The sequence below is a fragment of the Semicossyphus pulcher genome, unplaced genomic scaffold (genome assembly GCF_022749685.1).
Source record: "Semicossyphus pulcher isolate SPU_LCO1_2020_fin unplaced genomic scaffold, fSemPul1.0.p SCAF_24, whole genome shotgun sequence".
In the NCBI taxonomy this organism is placed as follows: Eukaryota; Metazoa; Chordata; class Actinopteri; order Labriformes; family Labridae; genus Semicossyphus; species Semicossyphus pulcher.
In genome coordinates this window covers 16,311,770-16,328,231 of record NW_027211698.1, presented here as the reverse complement: position 1 = coordinate 16,328,231, position 16,462 = coordinate 16,311,770, and the positions used below count along the sequence as shown (strand labels likewise).

The 16,462-nt window shown below is 46.0% G+C and overlaps 1 protein-coding gene across 2 annotated transcripts; it reads right to left on the bottom strand.

Moving 5' to 3' along the window:
* Positions 1-564: 564 nt before the first annotated feature.
* Positions 565-16,065, bottom strand: vps16 (VPS16 core subunit of CORVET and HOPS complexes). Of its 2 annotated transcripts, XM_069675554.1 has the most exons (24): positions 15,904-16,065; positions 15,095-15,183; positions 14,738-14,829; positions 13,767-13,895; positions 13,541-13,685; positions 13,300-13,415; positions 11,993-12,115; positions 11,846-11,901; positions 9,609-9,698; positions 9,096-9,267; positions 8,859-8,990; positions 8,659-8,786; positions 8,511-8,546; positions 8,239-8,347; positions 8,024-8,158; positions 7,046-7,154; positions 6,873-6,970; positions 2,632-2,736; positions 2,336-2,413; positions 2,024-2,110; positions 1,794-1,876; positions 1,533-1,629; positions 1,297-1,400; positions 565-1,207 (listed from the first exon to the last, which is right to left on the bottom strand). In XM_069675554.1, the coding sequence occupies exons 1-24, from the start codon at positions 15,951-15,953 to the stop codon at positions 1,066-1,068; spliced, it is 2,505 nt and encodes an 834-aa protein (XP_069531655.1). In that variant the 5' UTR covers positions 15,954-16,065; the 3' UTR covers positions 565-1,065. The 2 variants fall into 2 exon arrangements, with proteins under 2 accessions (XP_069531655.1, XP_069531656.1); XM_069675555.1 differs by lacking the exons at positions 565-1,207; positions 1,297-1,400; positions 1,533-1,629; positions 1,794-1,876; positions 2,024-2,110 and adding an exon at positions 1,898-1,967.
* Positions 16,066-16,462: the final 397 nt, after the last annotated feature.

Genomic DNA, 16,462 nt, shown 5'->3' with positions numbered 1-16,462 from the left:
CTGTTGCTTTGTTCCGTTTGACGACCTGAAGCCCCGCCCCCTCCGGCTAATCGCACTTGACCAGATTTAAAGCCACCGCAGCAAACACGTGATTAATAATCGATAATAAACGTTAACAAGTTTTATAATATATACATGTATTACATGCGTATAACTAATAATTATTGAACCAAGATACACATTTATCAGTTTAAATCTCGTGTTACAATGACCTGAAACAAACGAAATGTTTCACCTGCTGATTTCACTCATAAATGCACTTCTAAATAAAGATGATTCCCCCGTTTTATCAACATAACCGATATTAGAGTTGTATTGATATATTGAGAGTAGTTACACACATTTTTCCAAAAAGTCCCAAAATCTTTGGATTTAACAACTTACCTGTCTCCATGACAACCGATGCAGATCATGAGATGTGGCTGAAAGCTTCAAGCTCAACAGAATTGATTTTAAAATCAAATACAATAAAGAGATGGTAGAAATCAAATCACACATCAGGAAAATAAATAATTTAACTGTAATGAAGTCAGAAAATAAAACAACTAGCTGGTGCTGTGGTGGAAGGCTTTTATTGTGGAGCAGCCACAGCAGGAAGTGCTTTCAAGAAAGTAAAAAAGGTCTAAACAGGAACTAAACACCAAACCTGAAAGACTCAGGAAGCCTCATATTTGATTTTTACATTTTATTCTTTTATTAGAGCGACAGGACAGGAAGTGAGAGACAGGAAGTGAGGGACCTGAACCCGTGACTTTACAGTTTAGGGTCAGTGTTTAAACCCGTTGGACCACAGGGAACACCTGCGTTGGGTTTGAGGTTGCAGGTACACTGCTATCACTAGGGGGTGGTGCTGAGCTCCGATTAGACGATCACTGTGAAGGTAAGGGGGCGGGGCTTCTGACGGACTCCAGAGTTTTATTAAGAGTTAAGAGAGGGACAGAACAACAGAACAAGAACACATGTGACCAACACTGAACAGTGACATCACAGATCCCATGATCAGCTGATCGGACATTCCAGCACATGAAGCAGCTCTGGTTGCTATGGTAACACCTGCTCTGAGTGTCACTTTTTGGTGATGGCAGTTCTGGCGCGGTTCAACCTGTCAATCAACAGACGGTCGGAGGCGGAGCATCTGGAGAGCACCGCCCCCATCTCTGACTCGTTCTTGCGCTCAATCGCAGCGTCCGCTGCCCCTTCAAGATCACTGCCGTCAGAGACACAGGAGAAGAAGAAGTGTTACCTGAGCAGCTGCTCTCACTTGCCTGATGATGTCACAGGTGTTCTCAGTCTTACCTGATGGCCAGGTGAGCTTTGACCTTCTGTTCAGGTGTAACCTTGGAAACGTACTTCTTGGCTTCGTACTTGTTGTTGCTCTTCATGCAAACTTCCACAAACGCCTGAAGAAGAAAAGCAAAGCATCATGGGAAATGTGCTTCCATCATAATTTAAAATAACCAGGTTAACATGAAACGATTGTTTAAACTATATATTCAAATGACAGGTAAACCAGGGGCGGGGCTTCCACTTACCAGGTAGCCAATAGGAGACTTCTTGCTCTTTGAGAACTTCTCTAACTCCTCCCACTCCTCCTTCTCCGCTAGAGACTTCAGTTTTAACCACCAATACCTGCACAGGTATACAGGTAGAGAGACAGATAGGTGAGACAGAGACGCAGAACGCAGAAAAATAAAAATCACAATGACTTTAAAGTCAATCAGATTGTGTTACCTGAGTGGTCAACCAATCACAACACAGACACAGTGACATCACCCCCAGAGCCAAAGTCTCACCTCTTGTCAGGAACTCTGAAGTCTCTGTAAAGTTGTTCTGCTTGTTTGTGGAGTCCTAAAGCCAGCAGAGCCTCCATAGTCGCCTGGAGACAGCACACACAGGAAGTGACATCACAAGGTGGGTCCTGTCTGCATTCTTTATTTGTTACATTAATTCAGAAACATCCTGGAAGTCTGGGAGGAAAAGTGGAACATCATGTTTTCATGAATAACTCTGCCCCTTTATGTACCTGTAGGGACAGTCCCAGAAGCCCCGCCCCTTTCTCGTCATCCAGTTTTCGTTGGAAACGAAGGAGACGCATCTCGTCCTCTGTGGCCTGAAGACAACGTATATTAACTAAAAACCGGTAACATGATGGCCCATTCTGAACAGTTTACTATCCACCAGGTGTCACAGAGCTACCTGCAAGCCCCCCGTTTCACAGCGCTCAGGTATTTTATTTATTTTATCACGTCTGTTCTTTTATTATTAAAGTGACAGCATTAACGTTTCTGTATTTTCAGATAACTGAAACTAATCCAAACCGTTAGTTGAGTTTTACCTTTGCAGAGAACTCGTTCTTGGCCTTGTTGTATTCATCTACAGCAGACTGCAGGAGAGACAGACGGCTGTCTAACCTCTGAAGACAGAGAGACAGGCAGGTGGACAGACAGACAGACAGAAAGAGATAAAACATCTTTCCATTACTTGATAATAATCAGAAGAAGATTTCATCATAAATCAGTTTTCAGGTTGATCAGCATCACCATCACACCACAAGCATTCTTTCAGGTGTTCATACCTGAACATGCAACAGGTGAACAGCCTGACAGGAGGCGTTGTTTCAGGTGTTCATACCTTTTCTCTGTAACTGGCTGTAACGTAGTAGTTAGCCAGCTCCTGGTGATCATCATCCTGGTTATAAAGATCCTTCAGCGTATCGTGTTCCTGCAGTTTACAGAACTGACAACACAGAACACCAAACTACAGGTTAACACGGATGACCCAACAACAGGTTAACACGGATGACCCAACAACAGGTTAACACGGATGACCCAACTACAGGTTAACTTGGATGATCCAACAACAGGTTAACACTGATGACCCAACTACAGGTTAACTTGGATGATCCAACAACAGGTTAACACTGATGACCCAACTACAGGTTAACACGGATGACCCAACAACAGGTTAACACGGATGACCCAACTACAGGTTAACACGGATGACCCAACAACAGGTTAACACGGATGACCCAACAACAGGTTAACACGGATGATCCAACTACAGGTTAACACTGATGACCCAACAACAGGTTAACACGGATGATCCAACTACAGGTTAACACTGATGACCCAACTACAGGTTAACACGGATGACCCAACAACAGGTTAACACGGATGACCCAACAACAGGTTAACACGGATGATCCAACTACAGGTTAACACTGATGACCCAACAACAGGTTAACACGGATGATCCAACTACAGGTTAACACTGATGACCCAACTACAGGTTAACACGGATGACCCAACTACAGGTTAACTTGGATGATCCAACAACAGGTTAACACTGATGACCCAACTACAGGTTAACACGGATGACCCAACAACAGGTTAACACGGATGACCCAACAACAGGTTAACACGGATGATCCAACTACAGGTTAACACTGATGACCCAACAACAGGTTAACACGGATGATCCAACTACAGGTTAACACTGATGACCCAACTACAGGTTAACACGGATGACCCAACTACAGGTTAACTTGGATGATCCAACAACAGGTTAACACTGATGACCCAACTACAGGTTAACTTGGATGATCCAACAACAGGTTAACACTGATGACCCAACTACAGGTTAACTTGGATGATCCAACAACAGGTTAACACTGATGACCCAACTACAGGTTAACACGGATGACCCAACAACAGGTTAACACGGATGACCCAACTACAGGTTAACACGGATGACCCAACTACAGGTTAACACGGATGATCCAACAACAGGTTAACACGGATGATCCAACAACAGGTTAACACTGATGACCCAACTACAGGTTAACTTGGATGATCCAACAACAGGTTAACACTGATGACCCAACTACAGGTTAACACGGATGACCCAACAACAGGTTAACACGGATGACCCAACTACAGGTTAACACGGATGACCCAACAACAGGTTAACACGGATGACCCAACTACAGGTTAACACGGATGATCCAACAACAGGTTAACACGGATGACCCAACAACAGGTTAACACGGATGACCCAACAACAGGTTAACACGGATGACCAAACTACAGGTTAACACGGATGATCCAACTACAGGTTAACACGGATGACCCAACAACAGGTTAACACGGATGATCCAACTACAGGTTAACACTGATGACCCAACAACAGGTTAACTTGGATGATCCAACAACAGGTTAACACGGATGACCCAACTACAGGTTAACACGGATGACCCAACAACAGGTTAACACGGATGACCCAACTACAGGTTAACACGGATGATCCAACAACAGGTTAACACGGATGACCCAACTACAGGTTAACACGGATGACCCAACAACAGGTTAACACGGATGACCCAACTACAGGTTAACACGGATGACCCAACAACAGGTTAACACTGATGACCCAACAACAGGTTAACACGGATGATCCAACTACAGGTTAACACGGATGATCAAACTACAGGTTAACTTGGATGATCCAACAACAGGTTAACACTGATGACCCAACTACAGGTTAACTTGGATGACCCAACAACAGGTTAACACTGATGACCCAACTACAGGTTAACACGGATGACCCAACAACAGGTTAACACGGATGACCAAACTACAGGTTAACACGGATGATCCAACTACAGGTTAACACTGATGACCCAACAACAGGTTAACACGGATGACCCAACTACAGGTTAACACGGATGACCCAACAACAGGTTAACACGGATGACCCAACTACAGGTTAACACGGATGATCCAACAACAGGTTAACACTGATGACCCAACTACAGGTTAACTTGGATGATCCAACAACAGGTTAACACGGATGACCCAACTACAGGTTAACACGGATGACCCAACAACAGGTTAACACGGATGACCAAACTACAGGTTAACACGGATGATCCAACTACAGGTTAACACGGATGACCCAACTACAGGTTAACACGGATGATCCAACAACAGGTTAACACTGATGACCCAACAATAGGTTAACACGGATGACCCAACAACAGGTTAACACGGATGACCCAACAACAGGTTAACACGGATGACCCAACTACAGGTTAACTTGGATGATCCAACAACAGGTTAACACTGATGACCCAACTACAGGTTAACTTGGATGATCCAACAACAGGTTAACACTGATGACCCAACTACAGGTTAACACGGATGACCCAACAACAGGTTAACACGGATGACCCAACTACAGGTTAACACGGATGACCCAACTACAGGTTAACACGGATGATCCAACAACAGGTTAACACGGATGATCCAACAACAGGTTAACACTGATGACCCAACTACAGGTTAACTTGGATGATCCAACAACAGGTTAACACTGATGACCCAACTACAGGTTAACACGGATGACCCAACAACAGGTTAACACGGATGACCCAACTACAGGTTAACACGGATGACCCAACAACAGGTTAACACGGATGACCCAACTACAGGTTAACACGGATGATCCAACAACAGGTTAACACGGATGACCCAACAACAGGTTAACACGGATGACCCAACAACAGGTTAACACGGATGACCAAACTACAGGTTAACACGGATGATCCAACTACAGGTTAACACGGATGACCCAACAACAGGTTAACACGGATGATCCAACTACAGGTTAACACTGATGACCCAACAACAGGTTAACTTGGATGATCCAACAACAGGTTAACACGGATGACCCAACTACAGGTTAACACGGATGACCCAACAACAGGTTAACACGGATGACCCAACTACAGGTTAACACGGATGATCCAACAACAGGTTAACACGGATGACCCAACTACAGGTTAACACGGATGACCCAACAACAGGTTAACACGGATGACCCAACTACAGGTTAACACGGATGACCCAACAACAGGTTAACACTGATGACCCAACAACAGGTTAACACGGATGATCCAACTACAGGTTAACACGGATGATCAAACTACAGGTTAACTTGGATGATCCAACAACAGGTTAACACTGATGACCCAACTACAGGTTAACTTGGATGACCCAACAACAGGTTAACACTGATGACCCAACTACAGGTTAACACGGATGACCCAACAACAGGTTAACACGGATGACCAAACTACAGGTTAACACGGATGATCCAACTACAGGTTAACACTGATGACCCAACAACAGGTTAACACGGATGACCCAACTACAGGTTAACACGGATGACCCAACAACAGGTTAACACGGATGACCCAACTACAGGTTAACACGGATGATCCAACAACAGGTTAACACTGATGACCCAACTACAGGTTAACTTGGATGATCCAACAACAGGTTAACACGGATGACCCAACTACAGGTTAACACGGATGACCCAACAACAGGTTAACACGGATGACCAAACTACAGGTTAACACGGATGATCCAACTACAGGTTAACACGGATGACCCAACTACAGGTTAACACGGATGATCCAACAACAGGTTAACACTGATGACCCAACAATAGGTTAACACGGATGATCCAACAACAGGTTAACACGGATGACCCAACAACAGGTTAACACGGATGATCCAACTACAGGTTAACACGGATGATCCAACTACAGGTTAACACAGGTTCTGAGTTGGGACAGATTCTCTTCACTATATTCACTTGCTTCCTCTGGGTAACATCACGAGGAAACACTCAACATTATTTTTCATTGTTATGCAGATGATAATCAATCATACTTATCAATGAAGCCAGATGAAACCAATGAGCTATCTCAACTAGAAGCATGCCTTAAGGACATGACGACCTGGATGACTAGAAACTTTACCAACAGATTAAGTGATCACAGGTTAATCACAGTATGTCATCTGTACCTGTCTGTAGAGGCTGAGTGCGACAGGTTGGTTCCTCAGCGTCATGAAGAAATCTCCTCTGTTCATCTCATTCTTCAGATACGTCACCACCGTGTAAACTACAAACACAGGAAACGTCAGTATGACATCATCTACCTGACAGACAGGTGACGGCGGGGCTAACTGAGACTTACCCAGGTCGGTATCTCCACTCTCCACCGCTTTACTGAGAGCCAACTGACTCCTCTTCATCTTCAGCAGCAGAGGAACCTGTTCTCCTGAGCGAGCTTCAAAGTCCAACAACTGTTGAAAACAAAACACCACCAAGTGATGATGAAGGTGATGATGAAGGTGTGTTTCCTGTCTCATGTTTGGTAAGAGTGAGAGAGTGTCTCAGCAGGTGTGTTGGTAGCAGACTGGGTTACCTGGTGTGACAGTGGAAACCAGTTTGAGTGTAGCAGAAACAGTGATGTTGGCATTTATGTGTGGAGTCAAACTGTTCTGCTGTAGATGTAACACGTACCGTATCTTATTGTATGTTTTAATTAAACTGTGATTTATACCTGTACAAAGGTATGTGTGATTTATACCTGTACAAAGGTATGTGTGATTTATACCTGTACAAAGGTATGTGTGATTGTACCTGTACAAGGGTATATGTGATTGTAACTGTACAAGGGTACAAAGGTATATGTGATTGTACCTGTACAAAGGTATGTGTGATTGTACCTGTACAAGGGTATATGTGATTGTAACTGTACAAGGGTATGTGTGATTGTACCTGTACAAGGGTATGTGTGATTGTACCTGTACAAGGGTATGTGTGATTGCACCTGTACAAAGGTATGTGTGATTTATACCTGAACAAGGGTATGTGTGATTGTACCTGTACAAGGGTACAAAGGTATATGTGATTGCACCTGTACAAAGGTATGTGTGATTTATACCTGTACAAAGGTATGTGTGATTTATACCTGTACAAAGGTATATGTGATTGTACCTGTACAAGGGTATGTGTGATTTATACCTGTACAAAGGTATATGTGATTGTACCTGTACAAGGGTATGTGTGATTTATACCTGTACAAAGGTACAAAGGTATGTGTGATTGTACCTGTATATATCTCATAAATTTATAATACAAGTTGTTCATGGTGTGTACATGATGTCACCTTGATGGCGAGCTCGGTGCGTCCACAGTCGTAAGCTTTGGCAGCAATGTGCGAGTAAGAAACACCAGGTGAGTCTCCCACCTTCACACACACCGCTCGGGCTATGGCCTCATCCGATAGGTCTTTCTGCTGCACCTGGACTTGCCCATAACATCAAACAGGTGAGCTGTGCAGGTAAATCAGGCTGAAGAAAAGAGATAGGCGAGGCAGCTTACCTTACACGAAGCCCAGTGTTTGAGCACTCTGCTGACGCCCTGATAGTCGGGAATCTTCAGGTAACGACAGATCTCTATCGCTAAAGGATAAAACTGTCTGTACACCAGCCTGAGAGACAGACAGGTGAGAGACAGACAGGTGAGAGACAAACAGGTGAGAGACGGACAGGTGGGAGACGGACAGGTCGGAGACGGACAGGTCAGAGACAGACCAATAGAAACAGAGAGATAGACAGGTAGGACAGTCAGACAGGTGGGGTAAACTGTCTCACCTGTCAATCAGCACCTGCAGAGTCATCTGTTTAAATCTGAGGTCAGAGGTCAAGAAGCTTGTCACCATGGTTTTAAATGACTGATAGGAGCCTAAAGTGACATGTGATTGGTCTACGTTTCCCATGGTGCACCTGGAGGTGAGGATACTGAGTGTGTGTGAGCGGCAGCCCCACGCTGCTCTCTCTCACGGCGTTCAGGACTCTGAGTTCTCTGCAGGTCAACACGAACGGATCTGGACTGAAGTCTGTCAGGAAACACTTCCCAAAGGACGCCGCCTAGTGGACAGAGCACGCCGTTACACCTGAGAACACCTGAAAACAATAGAACTCTGAACTGTATGTTCTCACCCTCAGCAGGGACTTCTGGGTGATGGAGTCATACTCATGTCCTGCTGCCTCCACACACTGTCTCACTGCTTCTCCCAGCATGCTTTGCTCCTTGATTTCCCTAAGGTACTCATCGGCCTTCTGGCTCGACTTCTACAGAGAGAAGGACCGACAGGTATTAAGAGAGACAAGTCTTCAGGCAGGTAAGCAGGCAGACAGACAGTCAGACGGACACGTGTTCAGACAGACAGGTCTCACCTCGTACTCCCTGTGGGCCTCCAGCAGCAGAGCTCCAGGAGCCATGGAGGCGATCTTAAAGATGTCCTGACAGACCAGAGGAACCTCCTGAAGCAGCTCCTGAGTGGTCGAGCTGATGATCCGGACTCCATCCAGCTCTCCCACCAAAACACACTGATCCTCTATGGGGAACCTGACATCAAGGGTCAAGGGTCAATCATCAAACATGGACTGGTCAGAGTAAGACTATGAAGAAGAGGTCACCTGGAATAGCTGCACAATATTCTTAAACCTAGAACCCATATAAGGAGCCCTGGGCGAACATGTGTTGCTCAACGAGCTCCTACAGCATGTTACGGAGCTTCAGGACCACCTTAAAGAGCCTCATGAGAACCTTAACAAGGTTTAACGAGCCCTGTGAAGCTCTTAACAAGCTCCAGGGGAACCCTCACGAACTCCCAGAGCATATCAACACAACGTCTGGACCACCCTCACAAATGACTGGAGCAGCAGTCTCAACTGGTTCAAGGATACTGGATGGTGTCCTGACAGACGCCTGCCACCATGAGCAGTCTGTCCCACATCAGCACCACAGACGGCTGCTGACTCTTAGGTCTGCGACACCTGAACAGGTAGAGAGGGTGAGATGGGTTAATAGCAAGACAGAGAGGCATGTAGGTTTTCATAAAAACAGTTTGGACAGACACGTAGTGTCTGTACAAACAGACAGGTAAACAGGTGTAAACACAGGCAGGTAGATTGGTGTACAGACAGGTCAGAATCAGAATCAGGTTTATTGCCAAGTAGGTTACGCACACAGAGGAATTTGTGTACAATTAACACGGGGGGGGGGGGGGGGCTTGTTGATGAGGCTGGCAGATTGCATATGTGAAGATGGAGTCAACGACGGCAGTGTAGAAGTGCACCATCATTGTCTTTGGCAGGTTGAAATTCTTCATCGGCCGCAGGAAGTACATCCTCTGCTGTCCCTTCCTGATGAGGGAGCCGATGTTCAGCTCCCACCTGAGGTCCTGGCTGATGATGGTCCCCAGGAAGTGGAAAGACTCCACAATGGAAACAGTGGAGTCGCTGATGGTGATGGGGGCGGGTGTGGCTGCTGTCTTTCTCAAGTCCACAACCATCTCCGCTGTCTTCAGAGCATTAAGCTCCAGGTTGTTCTCACCACACCAGGTCACCAGGTGGTCAATCTCCCACCTGTAGGCGGACTCGTCCCCACCAGAGATGAGTCCAATGAGGGTGGTGTCGCCCGCGAGCTTCAGGAGCTTGACGGACTGATGACTGGAGGTGCAGCTGTTGGTGTACAGGGAGAAGAGCAGAGGGGAAAGAACGCAGCCTTGAGGGGAGCCGGTGCTGATGGTCCTGGAGTCAGAGACGTGTTTCCCCAGCTTCACCTGCTGCCTCCTGTCGGACAGGAAGTCTGTGATCCACCTGCAGGTGGAGTCGGGCACGTTCAGCTGGGAGAGCTTGTCCTGAAGCAGAGCCGGGATGATCGTGTTGAAGGCAGAGCTGAAATCCACAAACAGGATCCTGTCATAGGTTCCTGCTGAGTCCAGATGCTGGAGGATGAAGTGGAGGGCCATGTTGACTGCATCGTCTACGGACCTGTTGGCTCTGTAGGCAAAGTGCAGGGGGTCCAGGAGAGGGTCTGGGATGGACTTGATGTCTGAGAGCACCAGGCACTCCAAAGACTTCATTACCACAGGTTGTACAGCTGTAGCTGTTGATTGGGGTCACGGGGGATGGTGTCAGGACTGTCCCATCGTCTATCAAAGCGACAGTAAAACTCGTTCAGGTCATTGGCAAGGCGCAGGTCGTTAACAGAGTGGGGGTGTATCGGCTTGTAGCTGGTGAGCTGTCTGAGACCCTTCCAGACTGAGTCAGCATCTCCCCCTGAAAACTGCTGCTGTAGTTTCTCAGAGTACAGACGCTGAGCTTCTGTCACCACCCGGCTGAAGGTGTATTTAGCCTGTTTGTAGCCGTCTCTGTCCCCACTCGTAAACACCTCCTCCTCTAACTGCCTCAGCCGTCTGAGTTTGGCTGTGAACCAGGGCTTGTCGTTGTGGTGCTTGATGTTACACAGCAGTCCTCGCAGAAGCTGATGTATGATGTCACAGCCTCTGTGTACTCATCCAGACTGTTGGTAGCTGCAGACCCAACCAGAGCAATGAACACTCCTTTTGACTGATAGTTTGCGCACAGTAAGAGCTGTGTAAAATGCGAGACCTAGGGCTCTGGTTTGGCTCAGTGGTTAAATCGTTGACCATATGCAGAGGCTATAGACCTCGATGCAGCGGCCCCGGGTTCAACTCCCGCCCTCGGCCTTTTACCTACGCCTGAAGATCCTCCACAGCTTCACTGGTCCACTTTTACAGAGCTTTAACTTCTGCCTGTACGCAGGAATCAGATGGATCCTGACGTGGTCAGTGTCCTTGTGCAGCACGGGGGACGGCGTGATAAGTAGTGTGTAACAGTGATCTAAAACATTCTCCTCTCTGGTCGGGCATTTAATAAACTGTATTTTGGGAGTTCATGGCTGAGGTTACCTTCGTTAAAGTCCCCGAGGACAATAACTAAGGAGTCCGGGTGTGCGCCATCTTGGATGTTATCATTACAGGTAGACAGGTGTACGTGCGTACAGACAGGTGTAAAGACAGACAGGTAGACAAGTGTAAATACAGGTAGGTTGACTGGTGTAGAGAGACAGGTAGACAGGTGAGCAAGCGTACAGACAGACGGACAGGTGTACATACCAGACCATCTGTTTAGGAGGTGCTGACTTTTTGGTGTCAACTTCACTCAGTCTGTCCTGCAGACACAGAATCAGCTGTCAATCAAGCACACAGATCCCGTCGCCTCAGGTTAGATCACACAGCTGATTGGAAAGAGGAGTGGCTCACCTGAAGGTGGGAGGAGCCTGTCCACAGATGTCCAGTGTCAGTGAAGAGAGCCAGGTATTTATAGCTAAAAGACACAGACATGTGGATGATACTGCCAGCCTGAGGACTGAAACCTGGAGGAACCTGCAGACAGACAGGTGGGAGACAGACAGGTGAGAGTGGTCAGCTGTTTTCTGACCCAATAACTATATATATATGGACGGACGACGCGTCTCCACCTGCTCTCATTGGCTGGCTGCAGTATAGCTCATAAAGCCCGCCTCCTCCATGTTAACAGATGGGACATGAGTCAAACTATAAAATCAAAATACACGTCAAAGACATTTTTCTCAAACATGGTTTCTGTCATTATAGTTAGTTCTTATCCTGCTGATTTATGTCACAGTGTTCATTTTTCTGACAAGTTTATTTTCAATTAGTTATTTGATGCTGTCAAAATGATGATTGACAGCTCTGTTGACAAATACGGCTCCTGCAGCCGATCAGTTCCTGATTAGCAGAGTGGAGGACGATCGTCGAGAGGAGACGTAACTAAAACAATCACTACAGTCATTGAAGTTTCCATACCTGTGAACTTTAACCTCAGACCGACACAAAAAGCTGTTCTGCTGTTAAACACGCCGGCGTGCGGGATCCTTGCTGTAAGTTAAGTGTGTGTTTGGGTTAGCGGAAGTGGCTACGGCGGCGCCACCTGCCGATCTCTACTGCGCAGACTCTGGCTCCGTATGACGTCACTATCGCACGATGGTAGCGCCTATCACAGGGCTGTTTTAGCATCACTTTGGTACAATGGGAGCAGATGGAGATACACCATACATCTTTATATACAGTCACTGGGTCAGACCTCTTGGCCTCTCTGTGGGTTTGACTGCTGCTGTGTTCGAAATGCCGTACTATCCTAGCAGTACGTCCTGATGTGGCCTAAATGTAGTCTGCGGTATGCAAACAATACCCGCATGTCGTACTGATTCGGAGAAAATCTCCAGTATGCATCAGACCAGTCTACCTCGCCTACTGTATCCCACAATGCAAAGCGCTGGAACGTCACAGTGTCAGCTGAAATGACGGACAGCAGCAGCATTCCAGCAGAAGGGGGCGCTATAGCTAAAGAAGCAGCAGTTACTGTTTACTTCCGCCTGGCGTAGCAGTATGCAGTAAATGGTGCATAGTATGTAGTGCATAGTATAGTATGTAGTACCTAGTATAGTATGTAGTACATAGTATAGTATGTAGTACATAGTATATAGTACAGCATTTCAAACACAGCCCGTCTCTCTCTTACTCCTTAATCATTCTCTCTGTCTCACCACAGCTGTGCATGCCGTGTTGTCCAGGATGTAGAGTTCAGGTCCAATGGACAGCAAGACTTTAGTCTGTCTGTCCTGAGACAGGACAACCCAGCAGGACGGCTTCCCCTGCAGACCTAAAGACAGACAGACAGGCAGGCAGACAGAGAGACAGGCAAACAGAAAGAGAGACAGGCAGATTTAATTAGTTCAAACTGAATAAAAAGTATCACACAATATAAAGCTGCATGCACAGTGTTACCTGGGACTTCAGGTAACCTCCGGAGCTTCAAGTCATCAATGTTGGTTGCCAAGGTGAAGCGGGAGGAGCCTGTTATTATGGCAATACCTGTTCCATAAGGAGAGTGGAACACTTTGGCTTCTAACACCTGACTCTGGACCACTTCCTGTTTCAACAACAAGCAACACACATTCAAGCCCAACTGGTCAAAGACTAGTTAACTAATCACTGATTGGTTATCACTAACCAGTCCCATGTTGAAGTGTCTCTTAAAGGATCCGAACAGGTCATAGATCAGAACCGATCCGTCCTCCTGAACACACAACAGCTCATCACTGACCGACCAGCCAAGCTGAACCACAGGACCGCTTTTCCACTGAGAGACAGACAGGTGGAGAGAGACAGACAGCTCATTAGTTTTAGCATTATAACCCTTTTGCTGACATATGTGGAGGGAGAATGTGGTCGTTTATCTGGAACAGCTGGCGACACCGGAGTCGTTCCCAGAGGATATACCACCATCAGAAGACAGCTGATTGGTTCAGAGGCTGTGCCCTAATGAATCTGTAAAGAGGTTGAGCTTATAATGATGTAATGACAGCTGTTACTTTCTTCACCGATGTGCCCATCTAAACCAGTGGTTCCCGACCTTGTTTCCTTGGAGACCCCCAGCCCGCACACACGTACACCAAAACTAAACAGTGATTCATTCCAAATCTTTATTGGCAAAAATTCACACCAATCAGCCGATAGCTCTTTGTCGTTTTAGTTTATCAAAGTTATCTTTAGTTATAATAATAAACACCGCTTTTAGTTCAATTTAAATATGTGGATGTATGAATGTATGTCAAAAAATATATGTGTGCATACATGAGTGCATGTGTGGATGAATATATTTCTTAATAGTTGAACAGACTTTTGATGATCAAGTAAGAGCTTTTTAATGATTCTAACGTGCAAATCTAATCTTGACAGTCTCAGTGCAGACAAAGCCTCACACACTCCCAGCGATCTTTGGCGCCGCCTGAGGGGGGCCCGGACCACCACTGATCTAAACTACTGATTAATGAAATCAACACACACACACATACATACACACACACACACACACACACATACACACACACACACACACACACACACACACACACACACACACACACACACACACACACACACACACACCCTGATGTTTAAAGATGAACGTTAAAGACTCACCAGGAAACTCGACACCACAATGCCAGATGCTGAAAAGATCTCCAACTGAGGACGAGAACTCGGAGAACGTCTGTGGGGTTCTCTGAGGAGGGCTGACAGAGAGATAGACAGGTATCACTATAAAACCTCAACAGAGTCTATTTATATCATAATTATGTATTTGTGTACTGTGGTCTCCTGTTGAAAGTGTTTAAATTGTTTTAAATGTTTAACAAACTGAAGAATAAAATCGGATTCATAGAGATTTGTTCCCCTCTGACTATACCGCTGTGTGTGTGTGTGTGTGTGTGTGTGTGTGTGTGTGTGTGTGTGTGTGTGTGTGTGTGTGTGTGTGTGTGTGCGCGTGTGCCTGTTTACCTATTGGTCCTCCATATGGAGCTGCAGCCACCAAACAGTCTCGGAGTCCATCTCTCAAGTTCCAGCACATTTCATACAGCTCTGTTTTACTGCGCCGTGCACACACACACACACACACACACACACACACACACACACACACACACACGTCACATTGTGCTGTCGTGCATCAGGTTACATCTTTATTCTGACCTTTTGTTGTGTTGCATTTCATTTAAAATTCGGTCATGTGAGAGGTGCTGAAGCTGACTGACACCTGGTATGATTCAAAGTAATGACGTCATGGGTCTGTTTGAATGGACTTCATTGAATGACGTTCAGTGAGCGTACAGCTATCTGCTAACAGAGCTTGCCGCTTGTCATGATACGAGTGAAGACGCACGTTTGTATTGCTTACAAGGTTCTTTAATAACTCAACAAGTCTCCGAGGAAAACTCCGTGTTCAACACGTCACATACAACTGTGCAGTGGCGCTCTCTAGTGACGTCCAAAAGAATAGACTTAACTACGGTATCCACAAGTGGCCAACAGGCTATATCTCACAACACAGCTAATGGCAGTCTGCTAGCAGTGTCATGTGATCAGCAGGATACTGGTGCTAAAAGCCAGCGGACAGTAAATGAAAATACATCTACCGTTGCTAACAGCTAACATTACAACCTTTACACCTTCAGCCAGTGGTTGGCTGCGATGCTAACGTTAGCCTGGACGCTCGCTATCATTTATAGCCGCAGTCTGTGGTTAGCTGCAGAGCTAAGGTTAGCCGTGGCGTAGCTGTCACGTGACCGATGAACCACAGATAAACTGACCGATAAAAAGCTTCTCCCAGCGGGTTCCAGTTGGCGGTGATGAACGCCATCTTGTTTCTCTCCGGAGAGAGAAAATTTCTTCACAGTGTTAATGATCCACTGTTAGCTTTAGCTTTCTGTCGGACAACGTTTCCCTTCCACAACAACAGCAGCTGCTTCTTCTTCTTCTACGGTCCCGTGAACAGCGCTGACAGTTTGTCGCCTCCTGGTGGCTTCTTCTTCTTCTTCGTTTAGTTTAATGGCGGGTTACAACCATTACCGCCACCTACTGTACCGGAGTATGTAGCATGGAAGTTGTCTGATAATTACTTTACATCAGATAAATTAATATATAATAATAATAACTCTCTCTATATGTATAAATTATATTCTATGATATATTCCTATCTCTTTAGAATATTCTGCTGCTTTCAGTGTGTCCTGTACCCCTTCACCTGATGTTCCTAGAATACCCTTAACGCCCCACTGCCTCACTAACCTTTTGTGCTAATCTTCTTCTTTCTTCCCTAAACGTTCCACAATGCACGAGTACATGTTCTACATTCTCTCTGATTTTACA